This window comes from Gasterosteus aculeatus, chromosome 2 (genome assembly GCF_964276395.1).
Source record: "Gasterosteus aculeatus chromosome 2, fGasAcu3.hap1.1, whole genome shotgun sequence".
NCBI lineage: Eukaryota > Metazoa > Chordata > Actinopteri > Perciformes > Gasterosteidae > Gasterosteus > Gasterosteus aculeatus.
The window spans coordinates 8,769,486-8,793,063 of NC_135689.1; the positions used below are offsets into that span (position 1 = coordinate 8,769,486).

General features: G+C 41.1%; 2 protein-coding genes across 2 annotated transcripts; both read left to right on the forward strand.

Moving 5' to 3' along the window:
- The first annotated feature begins 2,770 nt into the window (after positions 1–2,770).
- Positions 2,771–14,027, forward strand: LOC120829664 (cryptochrome-1). The gene is made up of 15 exons (XM_040193971.2): positions 2,771–3,062; positions 3,536–3,699; positions 4,963–5,071; positions 5,189–5,331; positions 5,698–5,882; positions 6,406–6,494; positions 6,799–6,939; positions 7,138–7,449; positions 7,589–7,740; positions 8,742–8,944; positions 9,654–9,758; positions 9,882–9,989; positions 10,334–10,408; positions 10,586–10,707; positions 13,255–14,027. The coding sequence occupies exons 2-15, from the start codon at positions 3,542–3,544 to the stop codon at positions 13,261–13,263; spliced, it is 1,911 nt and encodes a 636-aa protein (XP_040049905.2). The 5' UTR covers positions 2,771–3,062; positions 3,536–3,541; the 3' UTR covers positions 13,264–14,027.
- Positions 14,028–21,022: 6,995 nt separating this feature from the next.
- rps21 (ribosomal protein S21) lies at positions 21,023–23,573 on the forward strand. Its single transcript, XM_040194086.2, has 5 exons — positions 21,023–21,109; positions 21,555–21,637; positions 21,860–21,923; positions 22,600–22,671; positions 23,503–23,573. Exons 2-5 carry the CDS (start codon positions 21,588–21,590, stop codon positions 23,560–23,562), a joined length of 246 nt encoding a protein of 81 aa, XP_040050020.1. The 5' UTR covers positions 21,023–21,109; positions 21,555–21,587; the 3' UTR covers positions 23,563–23,573.
- Positions 23,574–23,578: the final 5 nt, after the last annotated feature.

Genomic DNA, 23,578 nt, shown 5'->3' on the forward strand with positions numbered 1-23,578 from the left:
CATCATAATGTGAGTGTTATTAGAGGATATGAGCTTTCCATTGGTCGTGTGTCTCATGAGGCTGTCGCTTTCTCTTTCTATTTAACCGGTTGCTGCCTCCTGAGCTCCACCAAAGAACATTGTGATTGGTAAAAAGAATATTTTAACAAGCCGAATCATTTCCCCCTCAATAATAGATTGATACTGAATGGAGCTGTACAAAAGCTAATGTTCTCCCTGAAATGTCTGTTTAGAAAATGAAACTGTGTGGTGAGGAAATTTGACTTTGAATACAAACAATTTGAATGCTCTATGGCAGGAGCGAGGGTGAGCAAAATAAAAAGTTTCTTAAAAGTATGGTCAACGTCATTCAGACAGAAATATTTATATTTAATATTTATTTGATAGAGGGCCTCATGCAAGAACTATTAATGACAATGTTCTGTTGGATGACTTCACAAGCGGCCAAAAACCTGTGTGGGACTTACCGTGTTCAAGTGAACATTTGACATCAGGTTAGTACAGCTAATGCAGATGTTTGACAGCTGCATGGAAACAAAAATGGACAGAACCAAAATCAAGGTCAAGCCCTAGCCTACACTAACAAGCAGAAATACATTTTGGTGTTTTACAGCCTACGTGCATACGAGTTTGAAAAAAATATATTGTTGAGTTCTCCTGTGTTTGCACGCCCGTGTGGGTTTTCTGCCTGCAGGCTTCTTTTCTTATTAGTGAGTTGGAGGAAGACGGGAGCTCTGCGCTGTGACTCAGTTTTCCACACACGCAACAATCCGGGAGAACCCTCAATTAAGTTGTGGAATGTTGCAACGTTGTTGGAAAGTGGCCATTTGTCATTACGCAACGTGTCCTCATGGCTCACTCGTATTCCTTTCTAGTAATAATACAGCCAACTTCTCATTCTAACAGCTGCTAGTGGTTGGCTGGTAGAACATGCCATTGTGCAGTGTGGTACAGTCCCAAAGGTCTGATACAAGTATTTTACAGCTTTTACAAGGTCGTTACTTGGATGAGGCATATTCTAGTGTTTTTACTGGGGTATTGATGTACTTCATCATCCTATGATTGGACTCTGATGTCTTTCTATGCGTCCATGGCCACTTGCATTGCAGCTCTAGTGCTGGTTGTCAAAAAAGAAAAATGCTGTCCAGTAGTTATTAGTGAAGAGGAGCCATTACCCTTTTAATTATCTTAACCTTGATCATAAAAATATAGTTTTTATTATAATCATAGCGAATAAGATAATTAAAACGATAAAGGATATCAGTAATCTAAAAAGTCGTGTTGGATGTTAAAGTAACATAGTTAAGTCCAGCAGTTAATTTGGGAATTTTTATGTTCTGACCATATATGAAATATATACATATAATATAAATGAACAATCTTAAAACAGCACAAATAAAAAAGATGGTTGTTTCAACAAAAACATTTGCTGATTTAGCAGAAGGCGGATGTCAAAACTCCACAGTGTCACGGTGTGGTTCACTTGCTGTCTTATTTTGTAGTTTTCTGCCACTCGTGTCCCCGGGTAACTTCACTTCCTGCCTTGTCTCGTCATCCCCTGTGTTCGTCTAATAGTTTCCACCTGTGTCCAATCACCTGCACCTCCCTTGTGTGTCACTTGTCGCGTCATTGTCTTTCGTCTTGGATCGCCGTAGTTTCTCGTCTGTGTGCTTTTGCCCCCGGTTCCTGTGTTTTTTGACCTTTTGACTATTAAAGTCTTTTGTTTTGGAAAAGTCTGCGTTTGAGTCCTGCCTTCCACCCCTTCAACCCTGACACACAGAGCCTTGAGATGAGACGTCGGCTCTGCGTCTGCACCTCTGAGGCTTAAGGACAGTTAGTGATTTTGTCCTTTCTCTGATCAGAGGTGCATGGAGAAGCGCAAGCAAACACACAATTGCGTCATCAATTATAAAGGCGCGCAAAATCAGTACTAAATGACTGATTTAAGTGGCTTACACCACACAAGAGATAAAAAATAAAGAAAAAATATGAGAAGAGGAATTATGTTTTTACATATTTTGCATTTATAAAAAAGGTGATGATGCGTATTATAATACATCTCATAAAGTTATATTGGACAATATTTATTAAAGTTTATAATCATATAACAGATTTCAATTCGGAGGTGTAAAGAGAGTATAGAGAGCCCTGACTTGACAGTTTCCATAATATTTCAAATAATAAGTAAATTCAAATGTCTTCACGCCTGTCCTTCATTTAAAGAAACATAAATTGGAATCGCTATGATTCAGATAATAATACATTTTTAAATACGTGATCGTTCGCTAATTATTCATGACGTAAGCAACTTGCTGCTGTGACGGTGGACTTCCGTTTTTCCATCAAGTACTATAATTGGATCATCTGTCGTACTGTGTAGCCCCCCCATGCCTCTCAAACGTGACCCGGCATCGTTGCTTACGCGTGTCGGCCAACTGGCCAATGGGAACATCGTATTGCATGTACGTCGCTGTTCACGTTTGACAAGTCTGGTGAGGCGTTTAGGTAATGCGGTAAATCAGATGATCGAATTTTTCTGACATAGTTCACGCTTCGGATAGGTTCTTAAGCAGAGAATACATACAACAAAGAGTGCTTCTGTTTGATACTCTCTTTATTATCCAATTCTGTCATGAGCGCCCCCGTAAATGTATACGTAATGCAGTCTCTCCTTTGAATAAAAACGAGTTGGTTCACATGTAAAAAGAATTACATATCATCTGAAACGTGTTTCACCCGTAGATATGTTATCGTGTTTGCTGTTATTTCACGCCGATGTCATCGATTACACTTTACAATTACAAAGTTGGGTCGAGGTTGTTTGTGTGCACTCGTTTCGTCAATGAACCGTTGTGCCGTGAAGGCAGCATCGGCCTGGGCTCAGGATGTTGGGCATGCGCAGTGAACCCGTCGCTTATGAAACAAAGTAGTGCAGAATTAGGCTGTGTGCGTTATTTAGAGACAACCTACTGGCACACGTCGCTACCATTTACTTCAAAGTGGAAGGAATGGTACTTTCTTTAGGTTTGATATAAATATCACCTTTGAAGAACCAGCGCGAGGTAAGACGGCTGAATTTGGCATTTTGCAGGGTGTACATTTTCGGGGCAACCGGCTACACTTTTTAAAACAGCGCCACTGCTGAATTTACATAAGAATTGCTCTGGTGACCTAATTTCTGTCCACAGGGATCTTGTTGCTGAAGACTCAACGCTTGTATAAATTACCAAATTACATTCATGACATGTTTAACAGCTTTTTATTTTGCACTGTTATTCCGGTGAAGTTCATGATTTGTATGTAATGTCTGCGTCCGTTCAGAATAGACAGTGTGACCTATTCTAAGCAAGTTAAGTTACTAGGATTCCTCAAAATGCCTTTTTAAAAGCGCTCCGTTTTTTTTAAAGCAGTATCCTACATTGTTGTCAAGTCAACCGATGAATTACTCATGTAAAAATCGAAATTACCAAAGTTCAGGCATTTCTTCATATTAAGCTACAACCAGCTGTAAAATACTTCCTCTCTTTTTTTTCAGAATAAAATGTCCCCAAATTCCATCCACTGGTTCCGGAAGGGCCTCCGTCTCCATGACAACCCAGCAATCCTGCAGGCGGTCCAAGGGGCCGGCACGCTGCGCTGCGTTTACTTCCTGGACCCTTGGTTCGCGGGCTCATCCAACGTCGGGGTCAACAGGTGGAGGTAAGATCGTTCAAATGTTTATGTGGTTCAATATTTATGGCTTTACTGAATTTCCCTTTTTCTTTCATTTTTTATTTAACATTTCAAAATTCTATATAACAGTTATATTTCAACAATCCCAAGCGGCCATACCTACAAACAATATTAAACTAATAAGTGTAGCCTCGTCTTTATCTACATGCCTAATGTTATTGTTAGGAATAGTCGGCTTCCATATTGAGGCTTGCACCCCAATCACCCCATGTGTAGTGATGGAGACTTTTGTTTCTTGTCTTAATTGTTTTCTGTTACAGCTGTGACCTGGTTGTACCTGCAGAGCGACACAGAGCTCCCTTTTTCTTTCAGTCACTGCTCACATAATCCCCGTTATATATAGAGGTCAGGTCAGCAGGTATATTTAGTATTAGTTGACTGGATGAATAGGTGACAATCAGCAGGAGTTGGTGTTGTGTAAATGAACTGTGTATGTGTGTTGTGACATAAAACCCGGCCCCATGTTGAGGGACTACGAGTGAGTTCACGTGAGAGCTGAATGAGTCTGTAAACCCTCACATCTGCTCTGCAGGGGGGGGACAAGTCAGTTATGCTGCGACCTTTATTGCTCGCTGGCCCAGTTTTACTCTGAAGTGCTATTTGTATTTCCCACATTGGATTGGCCAATATTGAAGTCACTGATCAAAAACATCCAGCTGATGTTTGTACTCAAGATGGAAATTGATCACTGGCAGGAAAAACATATCATGTCTCTCTCACAAAATCCAAACCAGATATTCATAAGCAACTTTTCTTCTAATCCGTAAGGCTAAATGGAGAACAGTGGAAGCATGAATCAATCATCATGCTCACACACACACAGGCGAGATCAATCAATCAATGATTGCAATCAATGTTTCTGTTGACCATTCGGCGGTGGAACTTATTTTTCTCACCTCTATTTCCACTTGTTTCTTCCTCGGCTTAAGAAGCTCTTCGGCCTCTTAAAAACCCTCCACACTTTGCAGTTTTCACCTTTTGGAGCTCTCAAGGACTGAGATGTTTATCGACTAGCCTTTCTTGTTACCAGGATTGTATCTAAACTGTAAGAGAAAAAAAGGGTACGGAACCATGAGGCTACCAGTTCAATAGAGCCAAGAACGTTTGAGGAAATACCCTTTTCCCCAGCAGCCATCCAATGCTACCCCCCCCCACACACACACACACATACTTTTACTAGAATGTACAGTGTGAATCAATCCGTAATAAATATTTCTCTGCCCTCTTCAGGTTTCTCCTCCAGTGTTTGGAGGACCTGGACGCCAACCTTCGGAAGCTCAACTCTCGCCTCTTTGTCATCAGGGGCCAACCAGCCAACGTGTTCCCGCGGCTCTTTAAGGTAAGCGTCCACAGAAAATTGACAGCCTCCCACCATGATCATGTCATCTCAACAAAGTCCTTCATCGAACTCTACTCACAGTTAGGAGACTTAAGACTCTCTCTCTCTCCGTCTCAGGAGTGGAAGATCTCTCGTCTGACCTTCGAGTATGACTCGGAGCCTTTTGGGAAGGAGAGAGACGCTGCTATCAAGAAGCTCGCCATGGAGGCAGGGGTGGAGGTTATAGTCAAGACATCACACACCCTCTACGACCTGGACAAGTGAGCAAAATACAAACGCAGACACAATTTCACATTGTTATAATTATAATGTATTTGTGTGATTTTTTTTTTTTGAAAAAGGATCTGATTTGGAATTATTATTAGAAATTGATCCAAATCCATTCAAATGTTTTTAGTTAAAAAAAAAGAAATAAAGCCACGTTACTGTTGCATGTTATTTTTAATTTAACTTAATGTGTTCCTGTGCTGTATGTACTATATATGTATGCTAATGTAATAATTGACCTTTTGTAAAATAACGACTGATAGATTTTAGTCTTTAAGTTATTTATTTGACAGTCCTAAATTTGATGAAAGATGACCAGAAAGTGGAAGAAAGGTGACCAGTCTCCTTTCTTCCACCAGGATCATTGAGCTGAATGGTGGACAACCTCCTCTCACCTACAAGCGCTTCCAGACTCTGATCAGTCGCCTGGATCCTCCTGAGATGCCTGTTGAGACATTGTCGCAAACCCTGATGGGTCGCTGCGTCACCCCCGTCTCTGAGGACCACGGAGACAAGTACGGGGTCCCGTCCCTGGAAGAGCTGGGTAAGAAAACCAGCGCACACCTCTGCACTTGGACATGTATACACACGGTGTGGGTCGCTGAGGTAGAACCTCTAAAACCAGGGGTGTCAAACTAATTTCAGTTAAGGTGCCACACACTGCCCACTCTGATCTCAACTGGGCCCGAGCAGTGAAATCACAGGCGATGGTTGTATGAGACCTTATGAGGATCCCTCCTCCGTATTTTATTCATTACAGCAACATTGTATATGTAAAGATGGAAGCTATTATTTAATAGCTACCCAAATATACATTTTGTTGACAAAATACTAATTTAGAAAAGCTTCTCTATTAGCGAAAGAGCAACCACATGACATTGGGACATTGCTGGTGATGCTTTGTAGTCATTAGCTGGTGAAAGGCAATGCTGATATTCTTGATTAAAACTACATACGTTGTTGTTTTAGTGTACTTGACATAAATGAAGGATTGTCTATTCATCCAATATACGAGTGCCACACTGTTCTTACCCAGGAAAATGACTCAGAAGATGTTTTTTCCCCAGGCTTTGACACAGAGGGCTTGCCTACGGCCGTGTGGCCGGGAGGAGAGACCGAGGCACTGACGAGAATAGAGCGCCATCTAGAGAGAAAGGTCAGTACTGCACCTCTTTTTGTTAGGCTAATGGATGCTTGAAGGTTCAGCAGAAAAAATGTTTATGATGGTTTTAAGTGACAGAAACACGCTTTTTAAATAAAATAATAGAATAATGAAATGTCTACAAAATGAACATTTTTTGATTCCACGGTTGCCTCTATTCTTGTATATGTCAAATCTCCTAATTGACATGCTTTTTTTATCCTGTTCCTTAAATAAATACCAAAAAAACGTATAAATGTGCCTTGGATCTACCATCTCTAATCCACGATCCCTCTCTGTCCCCCTTCTTTCTGTTTAGGCGTGGGTGGCTAATTTTGAGCGTCCCAGAATGAACGCCAACTCATTGCTGGCCAGCCCAACGGGCCTCAGCCCTTACCTGCGCTTTGGCTGCCTCTCCTGTCGCCTTTTCTACTTCAAGCTTACTGACCTCTACCACAAGGTCAGTTTATAAATCCCCCGGTGTGGCTCACTTTTCTATAAAAGCTACAAGAAAACAGCATCACTCAATGTAGAAAGTGTTAATATTTGCTACAGCTTCACAGTTATTTTACAGAACCTGGAAGAAAGAAAACATCTTTTTACAACATCGGCTAGTGTATATAAATATTCTCTATTCTTGCTTTTTCTTTTGACCCAGGTAAAAAAGAACAGCTCCCCTCCACTCTCCCTGTATGGCCAGCTGCTGTGGCGGGAGTTCTTCTACACCACAGCAACCAACAACCCACGCTTTGACAAGATGGAGGGGAACCCGATCTGCGTCCGCATACCCTGGGAAAAAAATCCCGAGGCACTTGCCAAGTGGGCGGAGGCAAAGACAGGATTTCCCTGGATAGACGCCATCATGACTCAGCTGAGGCAGGAGGGGTGGATCCATCACCTGGCCAGGCATGCAGTAGCTTGCTTCCTCACCAGGGGGGACCTGTGGATCAGTTGGGAGGAAGGAATGAAGGTGAGAATGCACGGACAGGGCAGGGACAGCAGTGGATGGGACACCAGACATAGACTGCAATAATGAATGATGTCACATTCAGGACAGTTCCATGTTTAAAATGGTGAATAAACTTAAAACCCTTGTTTTTATGTGGCAGGTCTTTGAGGAGCTGCTCCTAGATGCAGACTGGAGCGTGAATGCGGGCAGCTGGATGTGGCTTTCCTGCAGTTCATTTTTCCAGCAGTTTTTCCACTGCTACTGCCCCGTGGGCTTTGGGCGCCGCACAGACCCCAACGGGGACTTCATAAGGTGGGTACCTTTCCTGGCACTGCTGACCTCCTATGTGGATGGCACCCGTCCTCCCTCTGTCTCTTTGGACTTCATGCTTACCGGGAAACACGTTGACACACATTTCAGTGTTCATCTTTGCGTGCCTGTAATTGTCAGAGAATGCCCCTTTGGTCGTTGTGTAGCTATTTGTGGATACGTTTTTGGAAGTTGTTACCCTCGGTAACAACCAATGTGACATGTGCTTCTCTGGGCTCGAGCTGAGCCAGAGCTTCATGCTGATGCTTGGATGTCCAGTCATTTTGCCTCGGCTTCTCCCTATCGCGGCAGAGATCTGACTGAATTAAAGAGGATGGGGATGATCTGACACAATCTTATGACAGGGGGGTACCCTATTAAATTGCTGGATTACTACTGTGAGATGTTTAGTTCTCTATCTTGTTGCTTTCGGCAATTATTGGATGCTTTCTTGGAGGATCATCCTTTTTCTGTTTGCAGAAAAAAATGTTTGGGACCAGAGCCCCTCATTTTTCTACCAGGCTGTGATCTGTACGCTTCATTGTGCACTGCATTGATATTCCACTTTAATGCAAGAATCACAGTAATTCCCCACAAGTTTTTGACTCGCACCGGGACTTTGTACAATACACTTCTCATCTATCTGCCATATCGTGCAGTGTTGTGGTTCATTTTGAAGCAACTGTTTTTCATAAGACTTGAATTGCTGATGACCAGCATGCTCTTATCAGTTACACCACATACATAGGCTGTAAAATGAAAACGCAATGATTCCTTTGTAGTGAAAACAGTAATAAAACACGGTATCTTATCACATATATGCATCATTATTGATAGGATCGAGAAGATGCAATTGCACTTAATTATCAATATTTCACAATTAAACTTTGAATCTTTTGAAATAAAGATGTATGTCTTTTTGGTCAGATATTTTCTCCTAACCCTTCAAATTATCCACATACTGCATGCCTGCATGAGCCCTGTTTTACTCCCTGTGCTTGCAGACGATACTTACCTGTCCTTCGAGGTTTCCCCGCCAAATTCATCTACGACCCATGGAACGCTCCAGAGTCCGTGCAGGCAACTGCCAAGTGCATAATAGGTGTCCATTACCCAAAGCCCATGGTGCACCACGCAGAAGCGAGCCGACTTAACATCGAAAGGATGAAGCAGATCTACCAGCAACTCAGTCGATACAGGGGACTGGGTAAGAGATCAATTCATTGACTAAATTAGTGGTCCTCAAACCTTTTCTGTCAGGCCCCACAAAAATGTAACAAAATGGTCCATGCTGAATTTTCATTGAAATAATGACATTTTGTGACTCCGTGTGTTATTAATAGCAAGACACTGAGTGCTTCACAGCAGCACACTGCTCCTTAATCACTAAGGATGGGTAAGATGGAGAGAATAGTTTCCCCATGTGGGATCAATAAAAGATAATACATAAAATTATTATTAATATTTTAAAAGAATTAAAAAAATTCCCCCAGCCCCTCGCGCACTAGCTGTAATACGTCCGCGCCCCACAGTTTGAGAACCACTTTACTAGATTAACAGCAGAGCCATGCCAGTTGGCCCGCAGGGCTGCACAGTTTAATACTTGGGCTGCACCATACAAGGATACTAGAGAGTTATGCAATGTCCTGCTGTACAGTAACAAATGTGGTAGTTTATTTCCCATTAGTTGGACTGCAACAGTGACAAACCCCCACAACCCAATTTACAATAGGTCTATAAACTATGAGAAGAGACTTTTTACCGAAGAGATATTTGAGAAATCAAGCATTCAAGCACAGGTTTCCCAGACATACGGCATCAGTCCCTTTTTAAAAGGGCCAAACAGACTTATGTCCTCTCTAGACTTATGTCCTCTCTATTCGGGGTAGAATAACAAAGGTGTTCTTGTCTTTCAGGGATGCTGGCATCAGTGCCGTCCACAAATGGGAATGGAACCGGTGGGATGATGCCCTTCTCTCCTGGAGAGCAGCAGCCAGGGAACACCAACAACAACTCTCATTGTAAGTAAAAAAATGTACTTGACATAGTGGTTGGTGCCTTCATTAAAATGGGGTGGTACATCTACTCATTGCAATTAGTCCCATGTTTTCAACTCTGTTTCTGTTTTTTTCCAATGCCTGCAGTGTCGGGGAGCTCCACTGCAACGGGCAGCGGAAGCATCCCGCTCAATTTTCAAAACGAAGAACCCAGGGAGCCGAGCAGCAGACTCCAAACACCCTCACCGCAGCACGGTAGGGCCGCCCCTCACATGTTTTCTGTCTGCGTTTCTAGCCTTTTATATTTATACTTTAACCTAAGCTGAGCTAAGGTTTGCCAGTTAGCTGACACAAGGCATGCATCTGGTGTTTGTTGACTTTGTGACATTAACTGATTTATTTGCAAACAGCAAGCGGGTTAGTTGGCTTTTGTGGAGCCAATAGTCCCCAAAAAATGTTAGACCACAGATAATAACATATCATGATATGTGACGGGTGTCACATCAATGTTTTGGCGGATGCTTGATTGTTATTTTAGCAGTGTACGATAGCTCAAAAAACATTCCAGTTCAAGGTTTGTTTCTTTCTGCCTGTTGCAGGATACCACTCCGAATCCAGCCACACCGTCACCAGCAGCCAAGTCCACCACGAGTTTGCTGTGCCTCAACACCCAGGTAGGAAACCTAAAGGGTCTGGTGCCACTATCTCTCTCTCTCGTGCTACTACAACACAAGGGCGACCCGATTCCTCCCCACCACCAATATGCGGTTCTTCCCAGTGCACTGAGGTCACAGGAGACTCGCCTAACTAAAAGGGTGTGTCTGATGATGATGAAGTGTTTTCTTCTTCAGGACTCGTCCCCCACGGCAGAGGTGTTACAGGGAAGCGGGAGCGCGAGTCGGAGCGAGCAGGCTCGGGCGAGAGAGACATGGCGTCCTGCTCGGCGCACAAGATGCAGCGGCAGAGTGCTCAGGTCAGACTATAGTCACAGTGCCCGATGCGGCAGCATCTTCCCCCGTCTTTTGCTTTTCAACAGCTTTTGGGTGCCACCCACTGATATGAAGTGTGACCTCTACAGAAAGTACATCTCTTATATGTCTGTCTCTAATCACGGCGAGTGTGCTTTTGTCCCCAGAGGGCAGATTACCCAATGCAGAGCACCTGAAAGGCGAGGCATGAAAGCCGTGCCCCCGCATTGCTCATTTTCTTTTCGCCGTCTGTTGGGTTATTGCAGACAGTTTGGCATCCTTTGGTTTTGGCACCTACCCGTCAGGTTGACATTGCTGACGATACTGACTGATGTAACCACACTTCAAAATGGTAGCTAGAGGTGTTCCGATCGCCCATTACGCTTCAGATCACTTATGGATCAACCAGTATTTTTTTATATATATTTTTTTTATATAGTGTAATATATAAAAAAATAAAAAAATATAGTTTTATTATTTAGGGGTGTAACGTTTTCATTTTAACAACGTTTCGAATCGCGATTCATGGTTGCCGATTCGATTCATGGACGATCTGGGTTAATTTAGAACGATTCGATTCAATTCAGTGACTTGAAATCGATTCAGTAACTTTACTGGACAGTGCAGGCAAAATTTCTGAAATCCCTGTTGTTTCTTGTAAGGAAATCAGGTTTAAATTAATTATGGATAAACAAGCAACAACAACAATTAATGGCAAATGTATTAAACTTTTATTTAAATCAAGTGCCATTTTTAAGGTTAACATTACACAATAACTACACAATGTTTGGATCAATTCACAGAACCCCCGGATTTTCAACCACATTGTAGGGTTGCATGTCTTTACATGGCGAGGCCTGAGGTGTCTGCAGAGCTGGAGTTACCTTCTGCTGCTGCTGCAGCGGTAACGCTGCTAGAGGTCCTGACTGTCAGCGTTGTTTAATCGCACGGCGTCTTAGTAGATGGCCGGAAAGATTCGTCGTGTTTCCGTGGTTTTTATTTGGCTTCTACATATTCTACAAACAGCGGCCGACTTATTTAGAACACCTCCGTGGTTGCAAAAGCCAAAATGTTTCCACGCGCTGGATCGATAAGTTGGTTTGTAAATGTCTCGCTCGCAGTCGTCTCCTCCACACTGTGTTTTGTTGTTGTTCAGAGTTTCGCGCGGCTGCCGCTGCGTACTGATGACGTCACAGACAGGCAGACTGAATTGAGTAACGTTTAACGCATCTAAAGTGCTAAAAAACAAACAAACAAACATGCATCCATGCCGTTTTTGTACTTAAATCCAATGTGCAGTTTCCTGGTATCGATACAATCGATTATGTACCATTTCAATCAATTTGTGTCGTCCGGAATGCCACAGCACAGATCAATTCAGTTGGATCGCAGGAATATAAATTGATTCAGTGAATGAATCGTTACACCCTTATTATTATTATTATTATTATTATTATTATTACAGGTCATTTTTGCTAACGCTTTTCTCCAAAGCGACTTGCATTGCATTTTTTACCCATGGCGTTTTACATTTTTTGCCGGGGAGCAATTATTCGAGGTTTGGTGTCCTGCTCAGGGACACTTCGACATGGGACATGGAGCTGCCGGGGCTCAAACCGCCAACCTTGCGGTTCTCGGCACACCCTCTCTACCCCTGCGCCAATCAATATTTCCTTAACATGGTTGCACAATCAGATCCTGCTCACTGCTCCGCTGCCTGTCATGCTGCCTGCACGCATTCCATGCAAGGCGGGGGGGTTGCCCAGCGCGCTCACGGCGTGTAATAGCAGGGGAGACACAAGCGTGCACAAGCTGCAGGCTAATATTAATGTCAGGTTTTCAAAAAGATGGCCAGGAGCAAGCTGATTAAAAAAAGTATTGAGTAAGAGGGTATGAAGTCAACATAATTCATGTTGCACCTAAACCGAAGTATTTTAATGTTTTATTTTGATTCGTTTATTTCAAATTGGATACCTTCTTGTTTTTATGTAAAACTACAGCCACCAGTTCTTTGCCTGAAGTGTTTTGAACTTCTTTACTCAATAGATGGAAAGCAAAGTTATATTTGACTCCTCCCCTTTTCTATGCTGATCTGAAAAATGATCCAAGCTGTGACTACTCATCCGTGATCCGAAACCCGGAGCCAGGTTGTGGAAATGTAATGTTACTATAAATGCTTTAATGTGGCTGGTGGTTGTTGATCTTTATACTTTAATTAAATAATTTATACCATGACTTCTAAATGTTGAGGTAAGCGCGTTTTAAAATAGCCACTCAGAACAGTTTATCTATCCCCCATGTATCAGTGAAAGTTGGAGTGATATAAATATAGTGACCAAGCAACCACACAATAAATGGAGACTGTCAGTCATTTATGTAAATTTCACAACAATATGCAGAACAAATGTTTGAGTAGGTGGGTGACCGAAACTGAAAAACAAACAAAGAAGTGTAGGAAGGCAAACTGAAAGAAAAAATGTTGTTGTGTAAATGAGATGTGCAAGGTTTTCTTTCCTTTAAAATCCTCTGTGTTTTCTCTCTGTTGCCGGCAGGCTACCTAGACCAGTTTGGAGTCACCATCCGGCCTCCACAGAGAGGAAGTCCCAACTTCAACTGCTCTCCTTCTTTAATAGTCCGAAAATTCCAAGTGGAGTAAACACAACGGTGAAAATGTAATTTCGACCAGATTTCTAAAAGCCCTTTAACATCAGAGGCCATTGACCTCTGACCTTCTGCAGTTGCGAAGGGACGAGAGAAGCGCGATGAGCAAAGAAAGAATATTCTTTATATGAATATAGAATAAAGATTTTTTTTTTTTTAAATGAAAAAATCGGAATCTATTGCTTGTTTTGTAATATGACTGTCCTGATGTGTTGCATCTCGTGGTGCCCACTAGGAAAACACCATCACCCACACCCATGAGGAGCGATTGGTCTCACATCAGGAATATCTTGTCACATGTCATCTTCACGTAATAAAATGTGGCAATCCAATGATGGAGGACAATGTGTCACTAATCCTTAAACCCGGGGTGACCAATTTTTCTTTAATGTGGGCCCGACCCCGCTTCCTAACATCAACGCAACTTTTGAATGAATTCAGGGGAACATTGGATGTGATCACTTTATTTGTATTGGCAGCTAACGGCTTATATTTGTATAGTTTTCCAGATTATATTTAAGACAAACGTCATCTGAAAGATATCCAGGGTAAAAAAAAAAGTTTGGTTTCTTTTGTCGGCCTTGCATGTGTACAGTGTGTTACTTTAGATTTCTGGGGAAATGTAAAATGTATTGAGATAATGGATTAAAGAGTTTTTGTTGTAGCGGCCTGTGGGATTATTCTTTTTTTAAGTAACCCTAAATTGCCACTGTTACTGACTTTGACTTTGTCTGGGATTGTTTTTATATGGCTGAACCAGGAGCTGGCTCTGTTCCATAGGGTTATTGAGAACTCCGACTAACCTCCCTGTCGTCATCCTCAAAGTGTTGCTTTGTCATTTTGGCACTTTCTGACACTCGCATGACGGGTTGGACAAGTTGTCTATCTTTCACAATGAATTGTGGTCGAGTTTTGACTGATGTAACACTCTTACCCTTGTTTTCCTCTGTATAAATCATCCCTGTTTCTCAATATTCCCTCACAAATGTGAACACTCCTTAATGAATAATTTATTTTACTACACACTTCAACGGTAGACCTGTAGAGCTACCTGCCATATTTTTGCCTCAGATATATTTAAAGCAGAAAATATAATGTAACCAATAAATACACATTGCAAAATGACAACAGTTTGACATATCAACTTGTAGTGACAGACGTTGTTCAGTCTATGCACCGCATCTGATACCACGTGATGTCATACATCCTCCCACCACCACCACTTTTACACCTTGTGAGAACACTGCGATTTCTTCTGTAAAAAAACAGCCAGCTGCCTCTCTTGTTGATGCCAACAGCGTGACCGTGCACCCACTGACACGCACGTCTGCGTTAGCGGCAAAGAGCTGCAAATGGGAATTGTTAAGATGTCTCGGAGGACAAATGTAGGCTGCGTTAACTTCAAATGGGACGTCAGGAATAATGTCGCTATAGGCTTCACAATAAAGGCTGCGGCTGTTTAAGAATCTATGTTGGAGGCTTACACCCGCATTTTTCATGACTCACTCCAGCACACCATATCGTTCACACTAATACGGGTCTCTCTAATTGTGCCTGTCTGCACACGTCAAACATACTGCACGCATGCACACACACAGACACACACATACAGAGCCTTGCTTCAAGCCCCAGTCGATCTGACTTTGTTCAAGCAGTGTAATTACCCCATGCAAATATATTTATTTTGGTGCTTTGTCAGGTTAACTGAAAAACTGTTTTTTTTTTGTTTGTTTGTTTTTCTCGGCAAAAATGACAAATAATAGCATGCAAAAAAAAGTTATTTTCTTTATTGATGTTGTTTTCCTTCCAATTGACCTTTCTTTCTTGTCGATATCCATGTTAATTTCATCACCTTTTTAAATACTTAAACTTTGACTCGCAGCCTCGAGGCGATCAGCCTGTCAGCCTGGTTCCAGTATCTTGCTACTTCTTGTAGTGTCTATTTTCTGAGAGTTACTCATCCACCAGAATAAGTAGAAACCCCACCCCCAGACTTTTGAAAATCTTGGGTTTCTGCTTTCGCTTGCACAATGAAACTTACACTAGATGTGTCCGTTGCAGATTTTAATAAAAATGCAGAATCAAGGAGGACTTCTAGAACAGTATCGACTGACCTGTAATAGGAACCCTTTTGTATCTAACTGGCTTCAGTCTGTTGGGTAACAAACGTAAGGTCTCTATTCAATCAAATATAATTTATGTGATTCAGGTTGCTAATATTCCATGATATGCTTGGACCAGCAAGGCTTCAGCATGTTTTCTAAGGCAGCCAGCCAACACAACGTATAAACGTAAGGTTATCTGAGGGAAGCATCCAAGCAGTTTAATCTCTCGATGTTTGCGGCACAAACATCGAGAGAGAGAGAGCGGATTAATAAATCAATTTTTTTAAGTGAAAATGGTCTCCACTCAAGTTTCTTCACATGCTTTACACTAAATGTAATTTGCCCACATTAATTTAACTTTAAACTGTACTTCTATTATCTGGTACACTTTCTGTTGTTGTGGCGCATTCTCCCTGTCGTTATGAACGTCATAACATTTTATTTAAATGATTATATTTGTCACGGACATCCTGAAGTCATATAGTAATAAAGTGTGGTGTCCTGATTTACATATGTGTTGGAGTATATGTAGGGGTTCCCTGTGTGTAAATTAGTAATACACGCAGTTTGTGTGACGCACACAAAATGCATGGTTACGTTTGTTTGTTTGTTTTTAATTTGGAATGAATTTATTTTATGCATGTTGCTTTCTAAGTGGCAGTGCAGTGCTGGGGTTTCGCCTCGGTGTCCTAAACCCGTATCTCTCATCCTGAGACCTGTAACATTTGGCTAGAAAACACTGCCCCACAACAACGTTAAAAATGTTAGAAATGTTAGATATCGTTTGCATTCTTTATGAACATCTTTTGTTCCTGCGCTCCTCCTCTCTCGCACTCCTTCCATCCACAAACCTGTTTCCTTTTCTTGCACAAAATCAACATGTCATCACAAGGTCTTCCCCAGGAAAATAGAAAGGTTTTGGACAACAGCAACACATTAAAGTAATGGAAAAGCATGGTTTTGTTCCTTAGCTACATTTAAGCAATTTCTAGCAATTCCTTTGGTTATATCCTGTATTAAATAATATTATAACAAAGCACTCTCTGAGCTAAATGTCAAGGCCTTTGTTGCCTTGACATTTAAAGAGAAAAGCAGAAGAAGGGACTGACAGTGAACGTGAGTCACTGCTCACTGCATGGCCACCTTTCACAGGCCCCGTTATAAATGAATACAATACAATGGGGATGAGGCGAGGGAGTATGAAAATGTATCCTCGATAATGTGACATGACTTCATCACTGTTGATTAGTCACTAATCAGTGTGGCTGTCCTGCCGACCTGGTTGTCAATGTGTTTGTGGTCAAAATGCGAATGTGCCCGCTCGGGATCACCCTATACACCTAAAAGTACGTCCAGGATTTACATGATGCAAACCATCAGTGCCAATACAGGAAGTACGTCCTCTGTTGGGTGGAATAGCTTACTCCAAAAATTGTGCGTACCCATAGAGACTCCCTACGGTCCCTACGGTTGTCATCAGCATCAATGCAAATGTTACATCTCATTTATATTTCATGTCAACATTTACATTTCTCTGTGTTACATGCATAACGGGAGACACAAAAAACACTAAACTTTAAATTTTTGCATTTGCTCACAGTTCCGCTTCTCTCATTGCATGCATTACATATAAAACCTTTCACTGGTTCTCCCGCTGCAGCCTGACACAGCTGACCGAAAGCAAGGGAGCGAGCAGGGATCGTGTGTCAGGCTGTTTATAGATGGGGCAGCCTGTTACTACACGCCTTTTGGGATAGCCGTGTGTAGGCGTTTCTAAGCAAATCTCTCTCGAGCGTGGTGAGCATAAGTGACGTTGTAGGTGTGGAAGTCCCAAGAATCACGAGATCTCCCTTTTCACCTGTGCGTGCAATTGTTGTGGGTTTTTTAATAGTATCAGGAGAAGGAGCAGAATGCTGCAACGCTGTTCAATCTTTTTGTTCATTGACTGTGTTTTAGGAATACTACTTATACTACTTTGTGGGACAATATATCCTTCAAATAGGACTATATCACAACATTTGTCAAAATCTACCCATCATATCAATACCAACACGAACAGGGTAATGGATTATACCCTGTGTTTTAGGTCCTGCATTGATAAATCATTAAATTTTAATAAGGGTGTGTTTGTAAAAATTCAGAAAGTAACACATCTCAATGCTAGGGAGCAAAAATCCACTGAAAAAAAATGTGAAAAAATCCACAGCTCTTTATATTTCTTTTGTGAAGCAAGTTACATATTGTGTTTAATACCTGAGAAAATGAACCACGTGAAATCAAGAGTAACATGTGACAACAAAGCCAAGATTACATCCTTGTGTTCATGAAAGACCCACGCAGTAGATTCCCCTTTGATGCAAATGCTCTTTCGTCACCGCCGCAAAAGATATATAAACGCCGGAGTGACAGAGGGCAGACAGGTTTGTGAGAGAGGACTCCGCAGGTTAGACAGAAGAGATAACCTCCTTTGTTGCTCTCTGAGTTCAAGGAATTTGCTCCGGTTAATTAGCCTCACCATGAACTTCCCTTCTCTTTTGGTGAGTACTGACAGTAATATGGGAGCTTTTCAGGGATTGATAACTTGCCACGGCTGAGGGGTGTGAAGGTTTATCTTTTATGTAGTTCATGCTTTTTACATGTAGTGCAGAAATTATGTTGTATTTCTTCTGCAAAGAAGGAACTGACAGTTGGTATGGTATGGTAATGGTATTTTACTTCATAGAATACATATTGTGCATGACTGGTATTGTGCATAGACATTACCTACCAAAAAATACTGCAAAATTCATCAAAGCTTTAAACACTACTTCATTCATATGTTTTGGGGGGTTTTGCATTTTAGCTTTTATTTATTACTAGATAACAAGTAAAGGTAGGAAATGCAGATGATGTTAATAATGTGACTCTAACATATATCTGTGTTTCTTCCCAGTTTATTCTTGGTCTGATGGGGATGGTGTGCAGCGAAAGTGTATGTGGCCCTGACTGCAAAAGTACCACTAACTATTGCCAGCCAGACTTCAAACATGTGTCGGAACTCCGGCACTCTTCAATTGCACCCTGGAATTTTGAGTGAGTTTATTTTCTTTGGCCAGAGGGGATCATTGTTTTGGGTTTTTTAAATGTAGGGCGGGTTACAGAAGTGTTTTTCAAAAAACATCAGAAATGAAAATAAGGTGAAGGCACTCTCACTGGTTCCTAAAAGGCTGTGTGTCAAGAAGGAAAAAGAGTTTGAAAAGAAATTGATAAAAAATGAAATATTAACTTGGGTTTGAATATTTGTTGTAGCTTTGAAAGAACTTGAATGAAGTAAATCTTTCCTTATTCATCTATGAACCAGCCTTCGTACCCCCTAAACCTCTATGTACAAGAATGTTAAGAAAGTGGTTTTATGAATATTTGGAGATTGTGAGATTGTGTGTCAACAATGGGAATGTTGATCAAAAAGTATTTTTTAAAAGTTCAATCAATTAATTTATGAAATGTGACATAAATTGATATTTCAGTTTTAATTAGCTTTTTTTTTTGTTTACCTTTGTGCAAATTCCTTTATTTATCCACTCTTTTATTCCATTTTTGTTTACGTGTTTGACAGACAATGGTTGACAGACTGCAGAGTAAATCAATGAAATATCAATTTATGTCACATAAATTGATACATTCAATGGCATCGTCATTCGTTCATAAAGCAAATTATTGATTAATACATATGATTTGTGATGGTTCTGTTGTTCAAATGTTTTACCAATTTGCTTCCAGACATGCCTCCATATTCATGTATACTTTTCTCCCTTTTTTCCAGTGAGGATAAGATAAACGGCCGGGAGCCCGCAATAATCCAGTATGCTCATTGCAATAGTTGTAATGTGAAGGACATGATCGCTAAACCTATCATCCTCCAGGTTTCGGTCTACCGCCACGTGCGCGTAAACGACACCAGTTACACGTGGTGCAAGTGTCCCTTCAATTTGGCTGTTGGGTGTACATGTGTCAGCAATAAATGAAAACCACAGGACATCAGGACAAGTCATGGCTGCAGCTGCAATAGTCTATTTTTTATTACTTAGTAATATATTTTGTTTCACTGTATGGTGCCTTTGGCATTTTTTTTTCTACAACCTATATGTTTAGGTTTATCTGTATTTGATTGCATCAGTCTCACACCACTTTGGTTCATTATAATAAAGCTCTCTAAAATATTTTAAGGACTTTTTATTAGAAATGTATGACTGTTTTAGGTACTCACAGGTTCAAATGAAATACAGTACATGAATGTAATAATTCATAAAAGTCCATCCTTTATGATAGGATGATTCACATTTTTTATTTGTCATTGCTGAAATTGTAAAACATCATGTTTTGGTGCGTTTTTGGCAGAGTCGTATATGTTATGAGGCGAATCCGATTTTGTGGAGAACAAAGTCTACATACTTTGTAAGATGTGTTGCGTGTGCAGCATACGTTTATCACACTTGCATGATGTATCGTGAGATATGTACAATAACAAAAATGTCATACATTCAGAATAGCTGTGTTAAATACAAACGTTAAAACTGTTCTATTGCATAATGTGCATGTAGCGTATCCCTCCGAAAGATGGTTTGACATCTGTTTTCGGTTCATTACAGTGCATTTTGTATTGTTACCATGTGACTGTACTCTAAATAAACAGTTTATTTCAAGTATAAGCAAATTGTGAACTTTGTGTATCTGTCACTTAAAAACCCAAGACCATATGTACTAAAGTTCACAGCATACAGTAGCTGAGCATATGTGGTCACATTTGCTGGGTAAGGGGACTGATTTCCATGGTTTGGTCTCTGCCTCTTTCTTTGTAAAGAAAATAAACCTGCCACAGAATACAATGCTTTTAGAGAATAATCTATTCCTAGCTTTGTGGAAACTGTTTCGGGAGGCTGACATCTGTTTCAGTATTTCAATGCTCAAAACCTTCTCTAAGTGGTCTTCCCAGTTTTGTGTGAAAGAACTGGACTGGTCTGAAAAGAGATCTGAACTCCCCATCCAACACCTTTGGGGAAAACAGCAACATTGACTGGGAGCCATACAACCAACATCAGTATTAGAACCTACTATTGCTCTGAATGAGAAGTCAACAAGATGAGGAAGCAAGCTTAACTAATTTACTTGGATCTAAAACTAGTCAAAGTACCTGAGAAATGTGCACTGCTTCAAAGTTTATTCACTTGAAAACAAACTAAGGAACAAGATCTCTTCATAGGAACCTGTAAATTAAATTATATTTTCCCACAGTTGAATTGCATTGCGTTATTTTGCACTTAAAGAGTTGTTTCTTTTACAACCTGAATTGTCCAAAATGTAATTTTGTAATTTTGGACAATTCAATAGACTAAACCTTTATTGGATTTAACGATAAGATATCCTCTTGGAAACTGTAAATAGCCCCTTTTACAATATATACTAACATACATATGTGAGCAATGAAAATAGTTATATGTAATATAGTTGTCAGGGCGTCTACATCCTTTGTCCATGTGCTGTGGATCGGGTGTAGCACCAGTGTCCATCCAGCAGGTGGCGACACAAACATCGAGAGAGAGAGAGATATCTCTTCTTCCGGGTCGCGCGCTGTCCCTTTCCTGTCGGCCATTTGTCGTATACGGTGCGTCTCTGTCGAGCTCTCGTCTTCTAAACTGTTAAAAGTACGTCTCCTCTCCGCTCAGAGACGGCTTTCTTAGGAGGGGTGTCGATTTGAACGCGTCTACGTGGTGTTCGACGTGCTTCGGGTGGCGTTTTCGTGCAGAGATCGCGTGTAAAAGCCGTTTCGCCAGCGCGAGCAACCACATGCGGCCGCGATGAGCCCTCCGCATGCTAACGGTGCTAACTGTAGCTGCGGGTTTCTATGACTACTCGTCTAAAAAGCTGACTTTGTTCTTCTCCGTATTCTAGATACGCATGTATGTTCACGTAGGTTTGGGAACAAGTCGCTGTTGAGTCATTAAGCGCCTCGGAGTATCGTCGGAGTTACCGTAACGTTAGCTAACGTTAGCGCTTAAAACCCACGTAACGTCCTTTCTGACTTCGTCTTTTGGTTCCGACTCTTTCAGATTTGTAGGCGACCACCTGTACAACCTGTAAACATGCAGAACGACGCTGGTGAATTTGTGGACCTTTACATCCCACGTAAATGGTGAGTGTTTCGTTCCGCAGTGCGATCCTTTATTTACGTTCATGTACTGATAAAACTCTGTAAAAAAATACCCGAACCTTCAACTTACCTTGTTAGCTAGAAATACACAAACATACAGTAAAACTGGTGTTGAATGCTCAACTTTCAGGATGAACGTGCCTCCCTAATAAGATCACCATGTTTCCTGTGATGTCACATTTTCATTACGTGTGTTTATTGCAGCTCTGCTAGCAACAGAATCATTGGGGCCAAGGACCATGCCTCCATCCAGATGAACATTGCTGAAGTAAGTGGAGAATGTGCTTAAGTTTAGCCTGTAAAATGTGGGCATGAGACTTTAGGATTTAGGTTAGAAGCAATTGATAATTGTGACAATTTCTCCTGAATTACTTCAGGGGTGTGTATCTACCTACGCCGTAGATTGTGTTTTGGGGGGATCGAAGTATCTTGCTACACCCTGTCTACAGTATATTCAAGGGAAAAACATACGGCCGGACAATTTAATTTTTTTAACCAGGTTTAATACAAACGTGAAAACACTTGGAATATTTTTTTCGTCATAACTGGAACATATTCTGGCTGTTGCTTTAAACGTATCAGTTTGCCATCAGAGACCAAATGCAATTGTTGGTCACTTTTTCTTACAAATCACATGAATGTGGCGTGAACCAGGGCGGCTGCTGCCTCACTGCCTGGCGGTCCTGGCTTAGATCCTTTCTTCAGACAATTATTGCAGTTTAAAGTTGCCGCAATAAACTTTAAAACAACTGACTGTTTAAAAAACGGGACGATAATTCTGACCGTGGTTTACAATACAAACTCAGACCAACATTTTTATGAAACCCACTCAATGTCAGAGGATGCCGTTATTTTTAATATGTCTTTAATTTGCATAAAGTCACCCATGTGCATTGGCTGCTTTACACTGAAAATATTCTAATCCCAAATTCTGTCCTTTGCAGGTTGACAAGGTGACCGGTCGCTTCAATGGTCAGTTCAAGACCTACGCCATTTGTGGCGCCATCCGCAGAATGGTGAGGCCCAGCTCGCTCTATGTTCCTTTGGGGTTTTTCCCCCACCGTCATACATTTGCTTAATCAGTGTGTTTTAGGAGAGGATTAAATGACGGCCCCGTTGTACAATGCTGTTTTTGCTATTCATATTGTCTATTTCTTTACCTTTTTATCAGGTGCTTCTACTGAAGCAGTTTTTTATTTTTTATTTTTTCTGGAACATTCAAATTGTTTAAGTATCAGTTTCCCAAGAAATAGCTGGACTGGCTGCCCATTAATGTGTTCATTACTCAAATGTTGCAACCGGTAAAAGTGATGCCCATTTAAACTAATACATTGTGGAAGTTGCATTTGAACATAAAAGGCAATTCCTCAAGTTGAGAACGCAAGTGTGTCTCGTTTATTCTTCCACAACGAATGAATAAACAAGATGGCGCAGCCCTGTATTCTCCCTAGCAACAGGCTCTAAGTCATCAGCAACAACAGAACATTTAAAGGGACCGCGATCCCGGAACGGTCGTAATTACGTGTATAACACATTACCTAAATAACTGCCTGAAACAACAGTGTGTAGAACCACACTAGGAACAAGGGTGAATTATGAAGTCACATTCACTACAGCATTATAATTAAATACTATGACGTTTAAGAATCAAAGTATTTTAAATAACTAGTTAGCAAGTTAACCAATTGTCAAATAGTTGCGAAGTAGAAAACGTTTCCCTGTAGTACAATGTTTGAGTAGCCTAAATATACTGTTACATTCCACAACCGTTGCAAGATAATAAAATGGATGTTCTGTTACAAACGCTGGAATCTTTTTGTCTGACCAGATTTGTTTTTGTCCTACAGGGTGAGTCTGATGACTCCATCCTGAGGCTGGCAAAGAATGACTCTGTTGTCGCAAAGTGAGTGTCAAAAATGTGGC

Excerpts from the sequence above, each read along its gene's own strand:
- LOC120829664 (XM_040193971.2), top strand. The coding sequence starts at position 3,542 with ATGTCCCCAAATTCCATCCACTGGTTCCGGAAGGGCCTCCGTCTCCAT. Across the intron at positions 5,883-6,405 it reads CCCGTCCCTGGAAGAGCTGG|GCTTTGACACAGAGGGCTTG; the intron begins GTAAGAAAACCA and ends TTTTTTCCCCAG. Across the intron at positions 8,945-9,653 it reads CAGTCGATACAGGGGACTGG|GGATGCTGGCATCAGTGCCG; the intron begins GTAAGAGATCAA and ends CTTGTCTTTCAG.
- rps21 (XM_040194086.2), top strand. The coding sequence starts at position 21,588 with ATGCAGAACGACGCTGGTGAATTTGTGGACCTTTACATCCCACGTAAA. Across the intron at positions 21,924-22,599 it reads TCCAGATGAACATTGCTGAA|GTTGACAAGGTGACCGGTCG; the intron begins GTAAGTGGAGAA and ends TGTCCTTTGCAG. Across the intron at positions 22,672-23,502 it reads GTGGCGCCATCCGCAGAATG|GGTGAGTCTGATGACTCCAT; the intron begins GTGAGGCCCAGC and ends TTTGTCCTACAG.